The sequence below is a fragment of the Nyctibius grandis genome, chromosome 3 (assembly GCF_013368605.1).
Source record: "Nyctibius grandis isolate bNycGra1 chromosome 3, bNycGra1.pri, whole genome shotgun sequence".
NCBI lineage: Eukaryota > Metazoa > Chordata > Aves > Nyctibiiformes > Nyctibiidae > Nyctibius > Nyctibius grandis.
The window spans coordinates 106,243,170-106,259,266 of record NC_090660.1 but is presented as its reverse complement, the minus strand read 5'-3'; the positions used below and the strand labels follow the sequence as shown (position 1 = coordinate 106,259,266).

General features: G+C 35.7%; 1 protein-coding gene across 1 annotated transcript in view; it reads right to left on the bottom strand.

Annotated features, from left to right (window-relative positions):
- Nucleotides 1–16,097, bottom strand: part of PHF20L1 (PHD finger protein 20 like 1) — a 53,646-nt gene that overhangs the window by 9,245 nt on the left and 28,304 nt on the right. The window contains exons 10-17 of the mRNA XM_068396991.1: nucleotides 15,394–15,579; nucleotides 14,981–15,187; nucleotides 7,066–7,126; nucleotides 6,208–6,213; nucleotides 5,639–5,733; nucleotides 3,468–3,632; nucleotides 2,898–3,079; nucleotides 870–969 (exon numbers count right to left, since the gene is read on the bottom strand). Coding sequence (XP_068253092.1) covers nucleotides 870–969; nucleotides 2,898–3,079; nucleotides 3,468–3,632; nucleotides 5,639–5,733; nucleotides 6,208–6,213; nucleotides 7,066–7,126; nucleotides 14,981–15,187; nucleotides 15,394–15,579 — 1,002 coding nt within the window. The remainder of the gene's footprint in view (nucleotides 1–869; nucleotides 970–2,897; nucleotides 3,080–3,467; nucleotides 3,633–5,638; nucleotides 5,734–6,207; nucleotides 6,214–7,065; nucleotides 7,127–14,980; nucleotides 15,188–15,393; nucleotides 15,580–16,097) is intronic.

The window sequence follows — 16,097 nt, the reverse complement described above, 5'->3', positions numbered from 1 at the left end:
AGATTTCATTTCTTAAATTCAGAACGAAAGTAAACTTGAGGGTGTAGTCTCATCGCCCTTTTGAAACAGCTGGACTGTTGGATATTTCACCAGAAGACATGTGCGTGCATTTGTATCAATTGTCAGGAAAAATACTAAAAGCTCCCTTCCAAATGGTAGTTTCTCACCAAATAGCTGCTAAGAAAAATGGGTTTATGGACAGAATAATTTTTAAATCAACATCTTCCTAATCAACTGTATTCACTTTAAAAGTAAATAGACTTTTCCTAATTCTTACCACTTCCAACTTATCCTAACAATCTTAAGTTCAAGATGTGCAGTTTGTCCACTATCGTTTAACCATAAAAAGCGCTAGATTTTTTCATACTTTACTTATTCAGTTCCACACCTTTATTTACACAATTCTGGACAAACGCAAACATTATAGAATTGCAATTAAAATGATGAAATGACATCCACAGCATATTTGAGTGTACTGTGGTAATGAGTCCCTTTTCTCTAAAAAAAATATTTAAATGAACAGGTGTGATTCCAAGTATAGGCAAAACAGATTGCTGAACAAGAATGATTTGTTTAGAAAGACTTTCCAGACTACAACGACATGAAAAAGTGCTAAGGTTTTGGGGGAATTAAGTTTCAACAACTAAAGCGATGGTAATTAAGATCATGAATAAGATTTAACATAGCTGAACAAGTTGTTACTAACAGGAAAGTAAGTTTCTGCTCAGAGCCCAACTTCAAATCACTTGCCCCAAAGAAGTATAACAGATAACATAAACAGACAAATCGTTAACAATTTAAGCAATGCATCATATCTCTGCTTAAAAATCCCAAGCAGACAGCTGCAGATGAAGATGGCTTAGCCGTACCTGGTGGATCTCTGCAGATGTAACAGATGTACTGCTCTGGAATGCTGTCCTCTAACAGTCCCATGCATACACTGTGCTGCCAACACAAGCACTCTTCACACTGACGGCAGAAAAAAACAAAAGCAAAAACTAAAACTGAGATCAGTACATTAAAAAAAAAATCAGAAGCTACTTCTTGTATCATCAAAATGCAGAGAACAGCAGTTTAACTTAAATAGCTGGTTTGAGTAAGATTATTTTAGTTGGGCAATTTGTGTTTGGGTAGGCAAAGACATCAAGCTAAAAAAAAAAAATCTCTAGTTCTGCAAGTTACCTCAACCACAAATTCCAGACTGGAAGAAAAAAAAAAAAAGAAATTGAAGATGTAATATCTAAAAATATTTTATTACAACATTCAGTATTTTAGCACCTAAATATTTAGTAGTGAAACATAACACAGGAGTGTAATATTACAGTAAAGTAGAAAGATAATGTAATACATTACAGCATAACAGTGAAAAGTAGAAAACTCTTCAGTTTAATTATTTATATTTACAAAGCATCTCTCCAGTGCGCTAGAAAGATGTGTTTTTAATATCGCACCAATGGAAAATCTAAAAGAAAAAGAAAATTAAGAGAAAATGAAAGAGGAGAAACAAGAGAATAGGAGAGTAAAATAGAAGTGGTAAGACATGAGGGCCTAGAAACAGCAAACTGGCTGCTCTCAGTGAGACAAGGCATGAAGAGGAAAAATCAAGCTGTCATTGGACTTTAGAAATAGGCAGGAAACTACCACTTAAAAATACATTTCCCTTTCTCAACTCAGCATTTGCCTGTGTTCTAAATATCTGCTCTTTTACCACTCAAAGCCTCTCCTCTTTGCTTTGACGTGCTTTTGAGCATCAACCTATTCAAAACCCTGAAGTCACCTTTCCTCTTGTCATACCACTACAGCTACAATTTCCTCTTCTCTCTCCAAAGATTTCTACACCAGTCCATTTTTCCACACTATTACCATAGCTGAATTCCTGCTTAGTTCCTCCAACACAGCACTGCATTTCAGTGTGTTCCCAGGGACAGTGGGTCCTTCATTTTCAGGTCTTTCTGTCTTTTCCAAAAGACTTTTAAGTCCATTAACACAGGAGTCATACTTGCTTCCTTGAAGTCTCAACTAAAAAGGCTCCATATTCTCAACAGAAACTGTACCGCATTAATAGTTCAATACAAACCTGTTTTTTGAGTGGGGAAAAAACACACACGAAGTTCATGGCTTTTTTTAAAGTTAATGACAACTGAGTTCTTCCTCACTCTTGCTTGCATCTGATCTAATCGCTGTATTATGAATTCCTTGAGACAAAGACTTTAAATTATTTATTACTAGATGGGAAATGCTCCCCTCATTGGAGTACAAATAAATAAGCAGTAGTAGTTGCAATCCATCAGCACCTGAATGCTATGCAAACACTGTATACTCTTCTTCCCTTTTTTCTACACCAAGTAAGATTTAAATTCTTAGCAGTTTTTAAAACCAGCTAGTGATTTCTAGTTTGAGAACTGCTGTTCTAAAGATGAAGCACACACATCACACACACATCACAGTTACTGACGATATTAACGTCTGTATAGCACAGATCATGGACACAGCTGAGGTATGTTTACAGTGAGCAGAGTGGTATCTACAACTGGTACAGCAAAGCACAAGGGCTAAACCAGAAGGGCTGTTATAATCGGGATGGTCTGTGGACAGAAGTGACGATTTGTGTGCAGGAAAGGATTATTCCAAATTTATCAACTGGCTATAAAGAAAAAGGTTAACCTTTCCTTACAAACCTGTTCTACATATCAATTTGTTAGAGAAACCTCATCCTAGAGTAACAGTTCTGCGTACACCGAACAGTCACACCAAGTGCAGAACGTAGAAATATTCTGTTATTGTTCACTTCTATTTCCAGCTCTCTACATAACTTCGGTCTCCAACACATCAAAAGGGCACCTTAACAAACAAGAAATTCACATGGAAATATATCCCCTCTGCCCAAATTTCTTTACCTGAATCATAAATCCATTTTCTTCATCCAGTTCACAAATGCATCTAACAATTTCATTGAGAGCATCATCTTCATCCTGAGACTCTTCAAAGTTAGTTGAATCAAAGTCCTGATTGTATTCATCACCACTAAGTAACAAACTCTCTGTAGAGGAATCATCCAAGAATTCCACATCTGAAAGGTCTAGTAAAAATAAATACATGTGAAATTGTGTGTGCAGAGATGCAATACTTTACAGAAATACAGAGGGTTTTGGCAGTTAAAAATCTTAACCTGCATATAGCAAAAAAATGCTCTCAAACACACTGCTGATATATTAGATTTCTTGATGAATTCTGCAAAATGCCTTTAATGTGATCTCCTCAGAAGCAGAGCAGCAACACTAAACCAAAGCAAGCACAACGCAGAACAGCTTGAGGAGTGTAAGCATTTTGATTTAAATAGATGAAGTATAAATCAGTCACCATATTTATAGCTACAATCCCAAACACAAACCAAATGATTTCCATTAAAATTCTCTTTCTTAAAGAATTAAATCTACAAACTGAAAGTTGCTGTTCAGCCAACCTACTTTCTCCACTAAGGTCAACAGACAAGATAGCTCTTGGATACTGGTACGATGTATTCTTCTCTGAGAACATGCTGCGCAAAGTCAGAGAGCTCCCCGAGGACCGTGTTAATGGAGAGGAGCACCTGTCCAAGAATTCAACAGAACTATCTTCATAATCTGAATAATCTGAAAAGTTAAAAGAAAATAAGTCACTGTTACAGAAGTAAAGAAAAGTTTATGACAAATACAAAAAAAAATTTAAGTATACTGCCAACATTACATTCAGAAGTAAAGAACATCAACATTGAGGTGTCAGGATGATGAAATGGCAAATATGAAATGGCGAAAGCTCTTCTTAACATATTTTATAAAAAAATTTCCAGTGAGAAACATAATGAAGTTTAACAGCTAAGACAAATACTATCCTTTTAACTCCCCCCTCCCCCCATCTCTGAATGTACAGAGGAGTAATTTTTCCTAGAACATTATACAGTCGTCTTTTTCTACAAGTCATCCTGTACCATCTGCTAGCCTTAGAGATGCTGCTGGTAGCGCTCTCTTTTTGCCTTAGGTCTGTTTGTAGCACTACCAACATTGCTACCTGGAGTAAAAAAAAACTCCCAATAATTTTGAGGTAAAATAAGCAACTGAAGTTTATAGTTTAAAATTATATTACTCCAATATCAAGATGGTGAAGTACGTGAAACTTAGACTACTGCAGGTCACATTCAAGTACTGCAATATCTGGGAGCATTTTCATGTTACAGCATGAATTTTGGACAAACACATCATCACTCTAGAGAACCACAAGGCATCTTTAAAAGTCTGTGGTCATAAGCTCTATTTATCACATAGGGTTTTTCCACATGCTCTTGAAAATTTTCTAGAAAATTCTTTGTTTAATAGGTTTTAAATTTTCACCTTCTCATATTTTAAGAAATTTTAATCAAAGTTACTATAACTGATATCTAGTAAAGTGCACTCTCAAGGTACACAAAAGTAAAGCCAATCTGATAGGCATAGAAAGGGCAGTTCTCATTTTTAGATTTTTGAACATCTAAAGATGTTCTAAAAAAAAAAAAAGAAAAAAAACAAAAACCCAGCAGTAAGATAAAAATAAGGAGTATTATTTTAACTCCTGAAACACTTTTTGAAGTAAGCAGGCATAGTACACAAAAAACCAAAGTTCAGTCTTTGGCAAGAAGAAAAGACAGAATGAGTCTGCATTTGCCCATGCTGTTATTTTTATTGCCATAATGCTGCAACTAAGACTGCACTGGACGAAAAAAAAAAAAAGGTAAACCAAGGAACCTGTAATGTGATTTTATGGGAGATGAAAAGAACCAAAGGATGTGGAAAAGGAAAAGAAATACAAAGAAACAGTAAAACTGTACTGGATAGTTATCTTTTTATTAAAAAAAAAGAAAACCCAAACATTGCCCAGTTTTTCCATAGAAATCATTCCAAGGAGTTACAGAATGGATGGTGCTAAAACATTAAACCACACTCTTAGAGCAGTACTTCTCAAACAAGGAGGAAAAAAGCACAAAGTGGTTTGAGTTTTTTGTTTTGTTAAAAAAGCACAAGCTACCTAAGAACCTCATATCTAAAAAACAAAATATTTTTGTCCCTCTAGGGAATGGAAATAACAGAGGAAGAAAAAGATGAGTGATATGATCAAAGAATGGGAATAGGGAAGTGAGACAAAGACAAATGGAATCACCATTTGTCAAGACAACAGACAAGTTTGTTGCAACAGAGATGCCAGCCTCAGCTGTTAGGGATTAACTGTTAAGGAAGGGCTGCATTTTACACAGTAAACCACTGAAATTTAGCAACAGACTAGATACTAGAATAATTTTAACATCCAAGCAAAGTAAGTAGGATGTGCATACAGAGCTTCAAATGAAGAATTTGAAGAGATGAGAAGAGCGAGCATATCTTTTGAAGGAAGAAAAAACATCTATGAAATATCTATGTCTATCACATAGAGACAGGCTATAAATATGAGAATAAGGTCATAGACCTCAGTGTCCTTCCAACACTTAAGGCCAAAACCTATTCTTTGAAATTTCTAAAATTTGACATTCGTATTCTTTAGAAACGAGTTTTAATATCTAATGCCAGAAATACACTGAGTGGTTTTGCTTATGTAAAAAAAAAAAAAAAAGAAAAAGGTAAATTGAACTTACCGTGCTGTTTAGATTTCTTCTTTTTTTTCTTCTTCTTTTTCTGTTTTGATTTATGATCTTTCTCCTTTTTCTTTCTTTTCTCCTTCCTTTTCTTTCTTTTTAGCTGAAAGAAAAATTAAACATTTTAGAACAGCAGCACCATTCCAAATTACTCGCTTCATTTGGCTTAACCTAAACGTGACATTCAAAATCAAGTATTCCCATTGTCTAGCCAGATCAAAATGATTCCGTTAATCTACTTGATATCTTGGGCATGTCTCTCATTAATTGCTGGTAGAATGGTTCAAAGGAATCTCTCTCAACATTTTACCGTTATAAGTATTTCCAAATGAGATATCATAGCAGAAGAAGATATAACAAAGCACACAAAATAAGTGACATTATATAAATAGCTTATAACATCTATTTTATTTACAGCTTACAACAAAAAGGTTTGGACAAGAGAAAACGCTTTCAAAATTGCAAAATGCCAAACTAAAAAGATAACATAGTCTTAAAAACACATATTAGGCCTAGAGAAAGTCATTTGAAGGAAATTTCAGTATCAAAACTGCTGATGCTGCCAGCACTTTCTCCTACACAGCCACATCCTCATAGAAAACTGATTCTGACTGAAATGTATGATATATTTTTTTTACACTGCAGTTCACTTCTAAGCACTGTTGGTATACACATGAAGACAAGTAATTTGTCTCAGAAAAATTCTATTTATCCTGTTAATTCTCCCCAGACAAAATATATCCCACAACACTGTCACTCCATAATCATTTTCTAAGCAATCAGCAGTGAGATAAATATTGAGGAAATTAACTTGCTACAGAAAATAAATCCTCAGTGTCAGTATTTAAAGATTTTTTCCTGCACACAAATTAAGTCTTATTATCTTCTTGGGGAATACAGAAACAGAACTTTTACCTCCTGGAAAAACAAAGCAGAATCACTTATGAATTCTTGTAGACCTCTAATAATTTTTTTTTAAACACAGGATAAAATCAAAGCCCTCTTATTTTATATTTTCTTTCAAGAATTTCTAAATGTTTTGCTAGTAACACTTAACTGTTTTCTCCTCCCCCCGCCCCCAATCGGTCAGTACAAAGAAATAAATGCAGTAGCACTAATTCAACTAAAAACTAACAACCAACCAAACAAAAAAAACGGAAAAAAAAGCGCTTTTTTTTGTTTTCAGGCCTCTCATAGGTACTTTTGGATCCTTCCGAATTCTTGCTATGGCCACTTCCATTTTCTCTTACAAACTTATTCTTCTACTATAAACTTATCATATATATAAAAACTGGTTTTAAGACCTAAACAAACAAAAGAAGTGCAGCTGGGCCCAGGAAATATTTTACTCTCTAACATTTGCTCTTCAGGGACATCAAGTGTTAGAGAATTTTTCCTTTTTCTCTAAAAATATTATTGCTCTGTACATACCATATGTTGAAGAACTTTTCTCTTCCAGTTTTCCTTTTCTTTCCATTCTCACTGCACCTGCAAATTGAAAAAGAATATATGACATAAGTGTAACGTCTGGCTGATGACCCACTTTCTTGTAAAAGTCATTAGACCGTAAAAAGTCCTAATGGTACAGAACAATAAGAAACATACAAACAATAAAATTATTTTTAATGTCACTTTACAATTAATTTTATTGTCTAAAGCACTGGAAACAAAAAGCGTTGTAGTTTACCAACTTCTGAATGCTTGTCCTTCTCAATCACGTTCTTTAATATTTTCTCCTTCAGACTCTCAAAACATTTCTCCTTTATGGGCACAGAGCACTGTATCTCTGTCCCTTCAGAGCTCACTGATGTGGAAGACCTCTTTTTTTTACTATTCCCTTTGGGTAACTTTAGACTATGGGTTAAAGGCATTTCCAGAGCAAAGCATGTACATGGGACGAGGTGCTGAAAACAAGAGAGCTTAATAGGCCATAAGGATTGCAGCCAGAGCACTGGGGTCAGATCACTGAAACGTCAAGATGTAATAATACCATCACACTTAACACACAATTACTGCATTCGAATGCCTAGGTCTTAGTCTTACATACAAGACAATACATGCCACAAAGTTTCTTTGTTTTGGAATTTGCACTCACTTTTAAACTATTTGTACTGTTTAAAGGGTACTTTTGCTGCTACTTTTAAGCCTTTTTGTTTCCTTTTTATTTCACTGTAATAGAAACCAACGTCAAGAGTAAGGGTTAAAGGTGCTGACATTGTCAATATCGTTTAAGTTAATGTTCCATTACATGAATGGAGAAACTAAGGTCTGGTACAACATTTTTTGTGCTATGTATAAAATGTACACCTCTGCTTATTGCCTTTCTCATTGATTTTAATATTTAAATCATTCACTGTCTTTCAAGTGTGTATTTGATCCACATTTGAATTACATGCAAAATACTGTGATAATGTGTCAGAATTCAGCATCATATACTGGCAATTCTTATCTTGCACTAAGAAAAGTTTATTCAGTGAAATACTTAGGTGTTTTTTAGTCTTTATCTGGTGCAAATTAGGAAATAACAAGGCAAAACAAAACTCAAATTACAATTTTCAATGCTAATATTTATAATCAAATAGGACAATGAAATTTTCAAATAAACTAGAACAAAAGTTATTTATAAAGAACATTACTGAGGTCATTCACAACTCTCTATTACTGTGTTCATCAGTATTGTGAAAGCTTTAAGTTTCATTTAAATGTAATTAGGAAAGCCTAATCTTCATCAGACCACTGAGGACATTTCAGGACCATGTCAAGGGCATACTGTACAAAAATGCAGCTCAGCAAAGTCATGAGGGGTTCATGTTTTTCAATGTCAGCAGTAAACACCTGGAAGCACCAGTCACCTTCGGCGTCTCTCAACATATGAGCCCAACAAAAGTATCAGCAGGTAAAACACACTTGTGGGTTAAATTGCTGAACAAAAAAAAAAAAAAAAGTCCTCAAAAATCCCTGCTAGTGGTCAAGATATTAAACAAGACCAAATACGAAGCTACTCTGGAATGGGTTCTTTGAGCTCCCCCTTCTTTTCTTTCTTTTTTTTAAATTATTCAGTAATAAACCAACAAAAACCATTTAAATAAGCAATGTTAAGATAATTTAGTAAATTCATCAGTCATAAAAGAATTCTGAAGAAAAGGCAAGAACGTCTTGGGGTTGACTCCGTAAGGTGGCCTTCCAGGCTTGGACAGACCAACCCAATTCTACTACAATACAACATACACATCACATGAAACTTACTCCAGCTCCTAGGCAGCCTTCTCAGGAAAACAGTCAAAATACCAGAGTGAGAAAGCCACAGGGGCAGCAAAAGCAAGAGCAAGTAGTACATCACCTACCACACCACACAGCGCTTTTAAATGCCAGATGTTCCCAGCTGCAAGATGCAAGACACCACCATAGCATGCAATCTCGCCAGCAGCCAGAAGCAGCTGCTCAGTTCTGTGTGCTGGCTTCTAACACAAGACACAAGCTGCATGACCACAGCTGGTGCTACCTGAGCCCTTCCACTACCTCAAATCAACCATCTCACCTAAGACCATAATCCTTTCAAGACTGGTCTACTATTGAGGCTCTTGCCTTTGTATTTCAAGTGGACTTAGATTGCTGGGATACTTATCATCGACACAAAACACTATCCAAATTATTCCTTTGTGGGTTTCCTAATTAGCATTTGTCTCTGTTACAGGACTCGACTGCTTTGCCATCTGTAGAGCAATGAGTATATTTTAGCACCTCAGTAAAGGAAAAAACTGATGGTTCTCCACATCATCATGCTATCAACGTCTTGTCTCGTTTCTAAAAAGAGCACAAAAGAATCACTGCAATGCACATAATTGGGTTAGGTCACTGCCATTTTGATAAAAAGATGTGAGAATACTCCATCCAAACAATCTCAAGAGAAATTTAGTCTCAATATTAGATGAATTAGTATTTAAACTTCATTATTTGGAAGAAATCCTGACCTCAGAAATTCAAATGTGCTCTGATATTGATAGACACAACACAACAAACTGCAGTTTCTCAATAATTTTCAACACAAGCACATCTAACAGAGTAATCAGCTAGTAACTAAATAACTGTTTGAGGGAACATTTATGATGGGCACAAATCTGCCACAGTTACACAAATATCCATCCCAGTGACAGAGCTCTCCAGACTGCCTTTCTATAGTAACCTGAAAAGAGAAATTACTATTATACCTGCATTCACTGCAATGTTATTCTTGGCTTTTACTTTTATAAACCAGAAATCATTCTAGATTGAGAATGCTAAATTCTCAAACCCTAAATAAAGTGTTAAGGCTTGCAAAGTCCAATTTTTGAACTGTGCAATCAGTATGCCTTACAATAACCACAAAATTAGACAAAGTAGACAATCACAGTCTGAAGGGCAAGTAACAAATACAGCAAGAAAAATATTAGTGTATAAAAAAAATCCTTTACGGAATATAATATTAGTTTATAAAAAAATCCTTTATGGAAATATTTTTTTTAACTGTTACTTTTAATTGCAATTTTATTCCTGTTGAGGAGTCTAGTCAGCCACCTCCCACACAGTGAAGCGTGGGAGGTCTGCAATTAACATTCAGCAGAGAGAATGACGCTTAAAGATTAGACTTGATAAACTACTGATTATGTCATTGTCCTAAGATCAATTTTATCACTAGAAGACTGATTTCAGATTAAAAACAAATGCAAACCACAGCAATTTTCAGGCTGCTTTACAACACGTTTCCAATGCTATGTCTCCTGGTCTGGCACGGTGAAGAGACAGAAGCCTCCCTCATGCAAGCACAGGCACAGAACAGGATGAAAAAGCACAGCAGCACAGACGGGCTTTCAGTGGTACTGCTTACTTCAGTTCAGCAAATTAAAATAAATTGTATCAATGTGCAGCAACTTATTTTGTTGCATGATATTCTATTCCATGGCTTTAATGTTTCAACTCTCCTAATAACAGAAATATCATCATCTGCATTAATGCACAACTTATAACATGACCAGCATAATTCATAGTTCTATCATAATTAATTTTGTGGTTTGAATTCCCAGTGCACAGGATTAATTTTATATCTAAATGCACTTTAAATACATATGACAGATTAATACCAGATCCTGCACAAAACGATCTCTTCAGGAAGGATGAGGACATCAAAAGTTCTCGCTTGCCTTCAGCTAACTACTCCAAAAATCAGCTGGGAACTTCAGAGCAGAGATTAGATCGGCAGACATTCAAATTAGAGAGTAAACCTGACTGCCAATAGATATTTGGAGTAAACCAAACAGCTCCAAAGTAACAAGAGCTTTAGTTCACTAGAGTCTAGATACCTCTTAAAAGCGGGGTAACCAGTAACACTGGCAAGAGCTTATGAAAAGCGACTGACCTCATTTTCTGAAAATTTCGTACATCAGACTGAGCTAGAACAGGAAATAACAGCTAATGATAATATTGTTATATTAGTATTATAAATATTATATTGTTATATTAGTAAATGTAACAATATTTTCCTTTACTTAAATTTTAAAACCCAGACTGCTTGCTGAAATTATGTTTGCTCAATACCTAACAGTTAAACTAATGCAAGTGGTGTAAAGTTACAGAAACCAAGACAAACAAGTGTAAAGAAAATTACAACTACAGAAAGATCTGAACTTCACGTAGTCAGAACTGAAAAACTACAGCATTTTGCATGTATTCCAACTGACTGTGAATTTAAAGTCTACAAAAGACTAAGTGACAAAAAGGCCAGTTACCTACATTTTAAGCAGTTTGGCAAATGAAAGCAAGGATTCTTAGTTATGTGTGTACACTACCAGGTGATCACAAGTAGGCCCATACAACAGTTTAGGCAAAGCAGCACCCCTGTTCAATAATTAACTGGTAGTCTACCAGTGTCTACCAAAGTGCACAGTACTTCCATGTAGCCTGTGGACTGAAGGAATTGATCACAGTGCTTTTGTGTTCCCTTTACAAAATGACAAGTTGTTCATTTTGAGCAACGATTTTGAGATCTATGTGTAAATACTATGAATTGCCATTTATGCTTCTGCACTTCAGTGCACCTCGTCCCTCCCCTCTGAAAAACACCAAGTTAGCATCTTTTGAATAAAGAATTCATTAAAATGTATCATTCTTAGCAACTTAAAATTATTTTTTCAACTGACAGGCTCCACCAGAAGTCTAAACTTCCAAAGCCACAAATCGCGTCTCTGGGTCTAAGACAGTACAGCTCTTTTACAGAAAGATCAGCGATCATAACAGGCTGTTTCAGGCTAAATACTCCCACTACCTCCATACTTTCTGAAACTATCTACAGCTATCTACTTCAATGATTATGGAGACAGCAGGTCCAAATTAAGTGCACTTAGCAAATTCCATGGTGTTGTCAAAATCTACACCACCAGATCTGTCCAGATTGTGTCAATAAAATCTAAACACCAGAAATACCATAAAAGTACATAGATTTAAAATAGTTCTTTCAGATTAAGAAAAGTAGACAATTACAGAATAGCCTGGATTTTACAGAGTTCTCAAATTGTAATGTATAGAGTCACAATGCATATGCTAAACAATGCAATATATTAAATTACACTTAGGCAGGCACATGTTCCTGCATAATGCAAATTAACATTTCTCAATTTCAAGCACTGACAGGAATGAGAAAGGAAAGCTTTGGCCACCTCTCCTGTGTATATGAGCTTGCCATTGTTTAAACAAGTTCATTAAAAAAGGAAAAGCAGTGGTAAATAAGAGTGGATTCTATTAATTCTCCTGAAGCATGCAAGAATTTGGTGTAATTATGTGTGCTTAAGTAACATGACTTGAGAACTTGTGCTATTTCAAAAGTAAAAAGATGCCTTCACAAGCAGAGGACACAACAAAAACTATTCAACAGTGTAAAGTAACTCCAGAGGTTTCAAACCTGAACTTAAAAGCTACATTTTTTTTTTCTAAGAAGAATATGAGAAGGATATGAGAAAAACAAGTTTCAGAGTTAGAAGACCGAGATGAATCCAAAAGACATATGAACTTCAGTTACAGGGTCTTAGTGATACTACTGATGGAGGCAGCTATCTCCAAAACTTTCTATGAAATCTCTGAATTAAAGATATCAAACTGCTTAGATTAGTCTTTCAGTCCATGAAGCTTGTACTGCTCAAGTGGATGCTGGGTCGCATACTTCTGAAAACTTCTAACTTGGACAAAAAGTCAGTATGAAAGTTTAAGACAAGAATTCTGTTGCATGGAGGAAAACTATAATACATGAAAATTAGGAACAAAACCCAGGTCTGTTCAGAAGGCAAAAAACCCAGAAGAGAAAAAGGTAGCTGGCAAATCATTTCCTTGAGAGCTTATAACTCTTGAAATTATGTAGGTTCAAAAAAGCTCCGCTAAGCTTTAGATATAGTATACACTGTATCCTCCAGCATAGGCTGCAAGTGCTTCTATCTTCCCATTCTGGACTCAAGTAGTAATACCAGATAATTTTGTCAGGGAATGGTTTTCCCTGACACAAAGCGTGTGGACATGTCAAATGTATTTGAGTCATAAATAAAGGTGGCTATAAATAAAACTCATTTCTTTAATTAGACTGAGCTGTGGCCAAGACCAAGCTCAACAAATAAACAGGTCCAAGGGTACTCATGGGTGTTGGGTTTAGAAACAGCTCACTCTGAGTCCAAGCCAGTCCCATGATAGAAGCGAGCAACAACATAAACACCCATCAGCATTACCAACTACACATTAAATGATCCAGAAAACAGATCAGAAAAGCCAGAAGTTAAATTCCAAATAATTGAAATGAGTTTTAATAAACAAGAAACAGATGGTAATTGGAAGCTGTTTGTTTCTTTTAGAATCTTGTTCTATGAGTGGGCAAATATACATCTCTCAAAACCACTTCTCTTAGTGGCAGAAGACATGAGATAAAAGGACTTTTACAGAAGTAATTTTCCCAGGAATCTGCTACTTGACTGCTATGCAATGTATAAAAGGCAAACGAAGACTGTCACATGGTAATGTAAATGTTAAGTAACATTTTTAAAAGCTTAAGTGGCAGCTCGCTAGAAATTCTTGTAGCCCTTATTTTGACAAATTAGTTTAAGAGATTAATAGATTTTCTTTTTGAGAAGAGAAAGGACAATTACGATCATCTATTTTAATCTATGCAATATTGATCCAAGAATCCTACCCAGCCTTTGCCACATCAGGTTAAATAGCTATGCTACAACTCAATGAAGCAATCACCTTACACCTTCAGTGGGAGCACATGTGGGCAGACACCCAAGAAAGGGCTGTACATACTAAAAATCCTTCACTGACCTATTGAGCACTGCAGCTACACTGTCAGCTTAATGCAAAGTTGTTATTTTTTTTTTTTCCCCCTAAACTTGACAAGTTATACTTTGAGCACCGTAATTATATACTTCAAGGTCACGTTATCCTCCCTTACTATCAATCGCATTTACCAAAACCTTCCCCAGGAGAGTACAATAATTTGGTTTTTTCCTCCTCTTACTTTATTGAACAATTTTCTCATTTAAAAAAAAAAAAAAAAAAAAAAAGGCTGGTGAGATAATTCTTTCTTGGAACTCAATTAAAAAAGGTGTGATACTCACCCACGTAAGAGACTTATTTATGAAAAAAGCATATGGACACCTAACATACAGTGGATGAAAACAACCCACTTTTAGGGTCTGCAAACCACTATGTAAACCCTTCCCCAAATCTCTTTATTGCCTCCATCCAAGTGATTCACTTAAACCACAGTAGCCAGTAAACTGTTACAAAGCGAGAGGGCACACAGAGTTCCGGTACTGGGCTCTACATTAACTCTGTGAGGATGAACCAAATCTACATAATATTTAGAGGATTTTTCAGAAATATCTGCAAGTAACAAATTTGTGACAAAATTCCCACTGCAAGCAGAAGCAAAGGCAGCAGAATGCTGACTACCTCTGAAAATGCTACTAAGTTTTAAAGCTGAAGCCACAAGATCAATAAGTACATCTAGATTTAGTATATATTAGTATGTTAGTAAACAACTTCATAAATTATTTTTACAAGTTTTAACAATATAAAATATTGTTGAAACAAATATTGCTTTTTTATATTCTACACTCTCAGATCCTCCTTAAAGTGTGTTAGAAAAAGTGCTAATGCAGCTCAAAGCCAGTGGAAGACAAAAGAATACGCAGATGGATGGACCCCAGGAAGAGTGGCAGGTTTGCGAGTGTGCAGAAAAAAGTATCCGTTCTTTCTGCGTGACTGAATACATACACATTTTAACCCTACAACTACAAACCTAACTGGTTGTACACTGAATCTCTTTACCTGACGCTGTTGTAGCTACTCTTCCATCAGTTACTGCTTTGGAAGAAAGATATGTAAACATCTGAATGTCTTCCTTGTCTTTACTGGGATATTCATTACGGAAAGTGGATTCTGTGGATAATGGTGCTGTAACTTCCGAACTACGGCTTAAATCAAGAGGGAGACATGGTCCACGCTTCTCAAGTGACATATGAGCAACATCAGGTACTACATGAAAGAAAAAATGTAATATTAAAAAAGATACATAGGTCCAACAAACAACAGTTTGGATTGCAGTGTTACATAACATAGGAAGAGCATACAGCTTTAGCTACAGTAAGTCAAAATATCCCATTAGATGAAAACTGTGAAAGGTCTAATTTTTATGATTCAGTTTCTCTTGGGCAGTTCTTTATTAGATTAAGATACATTACCCTCCAATTTTGATGACTGTTGGTTTTGACCACTGATGGAGAACACTTTTCCATCAGTAACTGAAGAGGGAGAAGAAACTTTTTCTACAGAATCATCAGGCAAGGAGCAAGTGGCTAAACGCTGTGATCTTCTTCTCCGTTGGCTATGTTTGTAGGATCTAGGGGAATTCACTGGCTGTGATGGACCTAAAAAGAGATCTTTCAATGTTCATGAAGCAGAGAGATATACCATAAGCTTACCGCAGTATCTGAGATCTAAAGATGGGGAGTGCTTTAAGCAGCTCTTATTTGCAAGCCTGGTAATCACAGCAGAACTGGTAAAAGCAATTAGAAACTGTGACTACCAGGAGCAAAAAAAGAGTTATGCTCAAGACATGATTCTGCTTTTTGCTTATTATACATTATTCGGGCATCTACTTCCCCACTGACAAAGGCTGTTGTTTTAGGCAAACAGTGTATTTACAATAAGCAACCCCCCCATATAACCCATGAGAACAGGCTACTTATAATGGAAAGGGGCAGTAGGATTTAACAGTAAACAGAACAAATGATCACAGTTAAAGATCTACAAAATCATGGATATTGGTAACATACAACTTAGATAATCAAAAGCAGTGGTTAATTTTATATCCTGCCTCCCGTCTTCTGTTAACCTGATATCAATACCCCAACTATATTTCAAATGCACACTGCCAACGCATGGC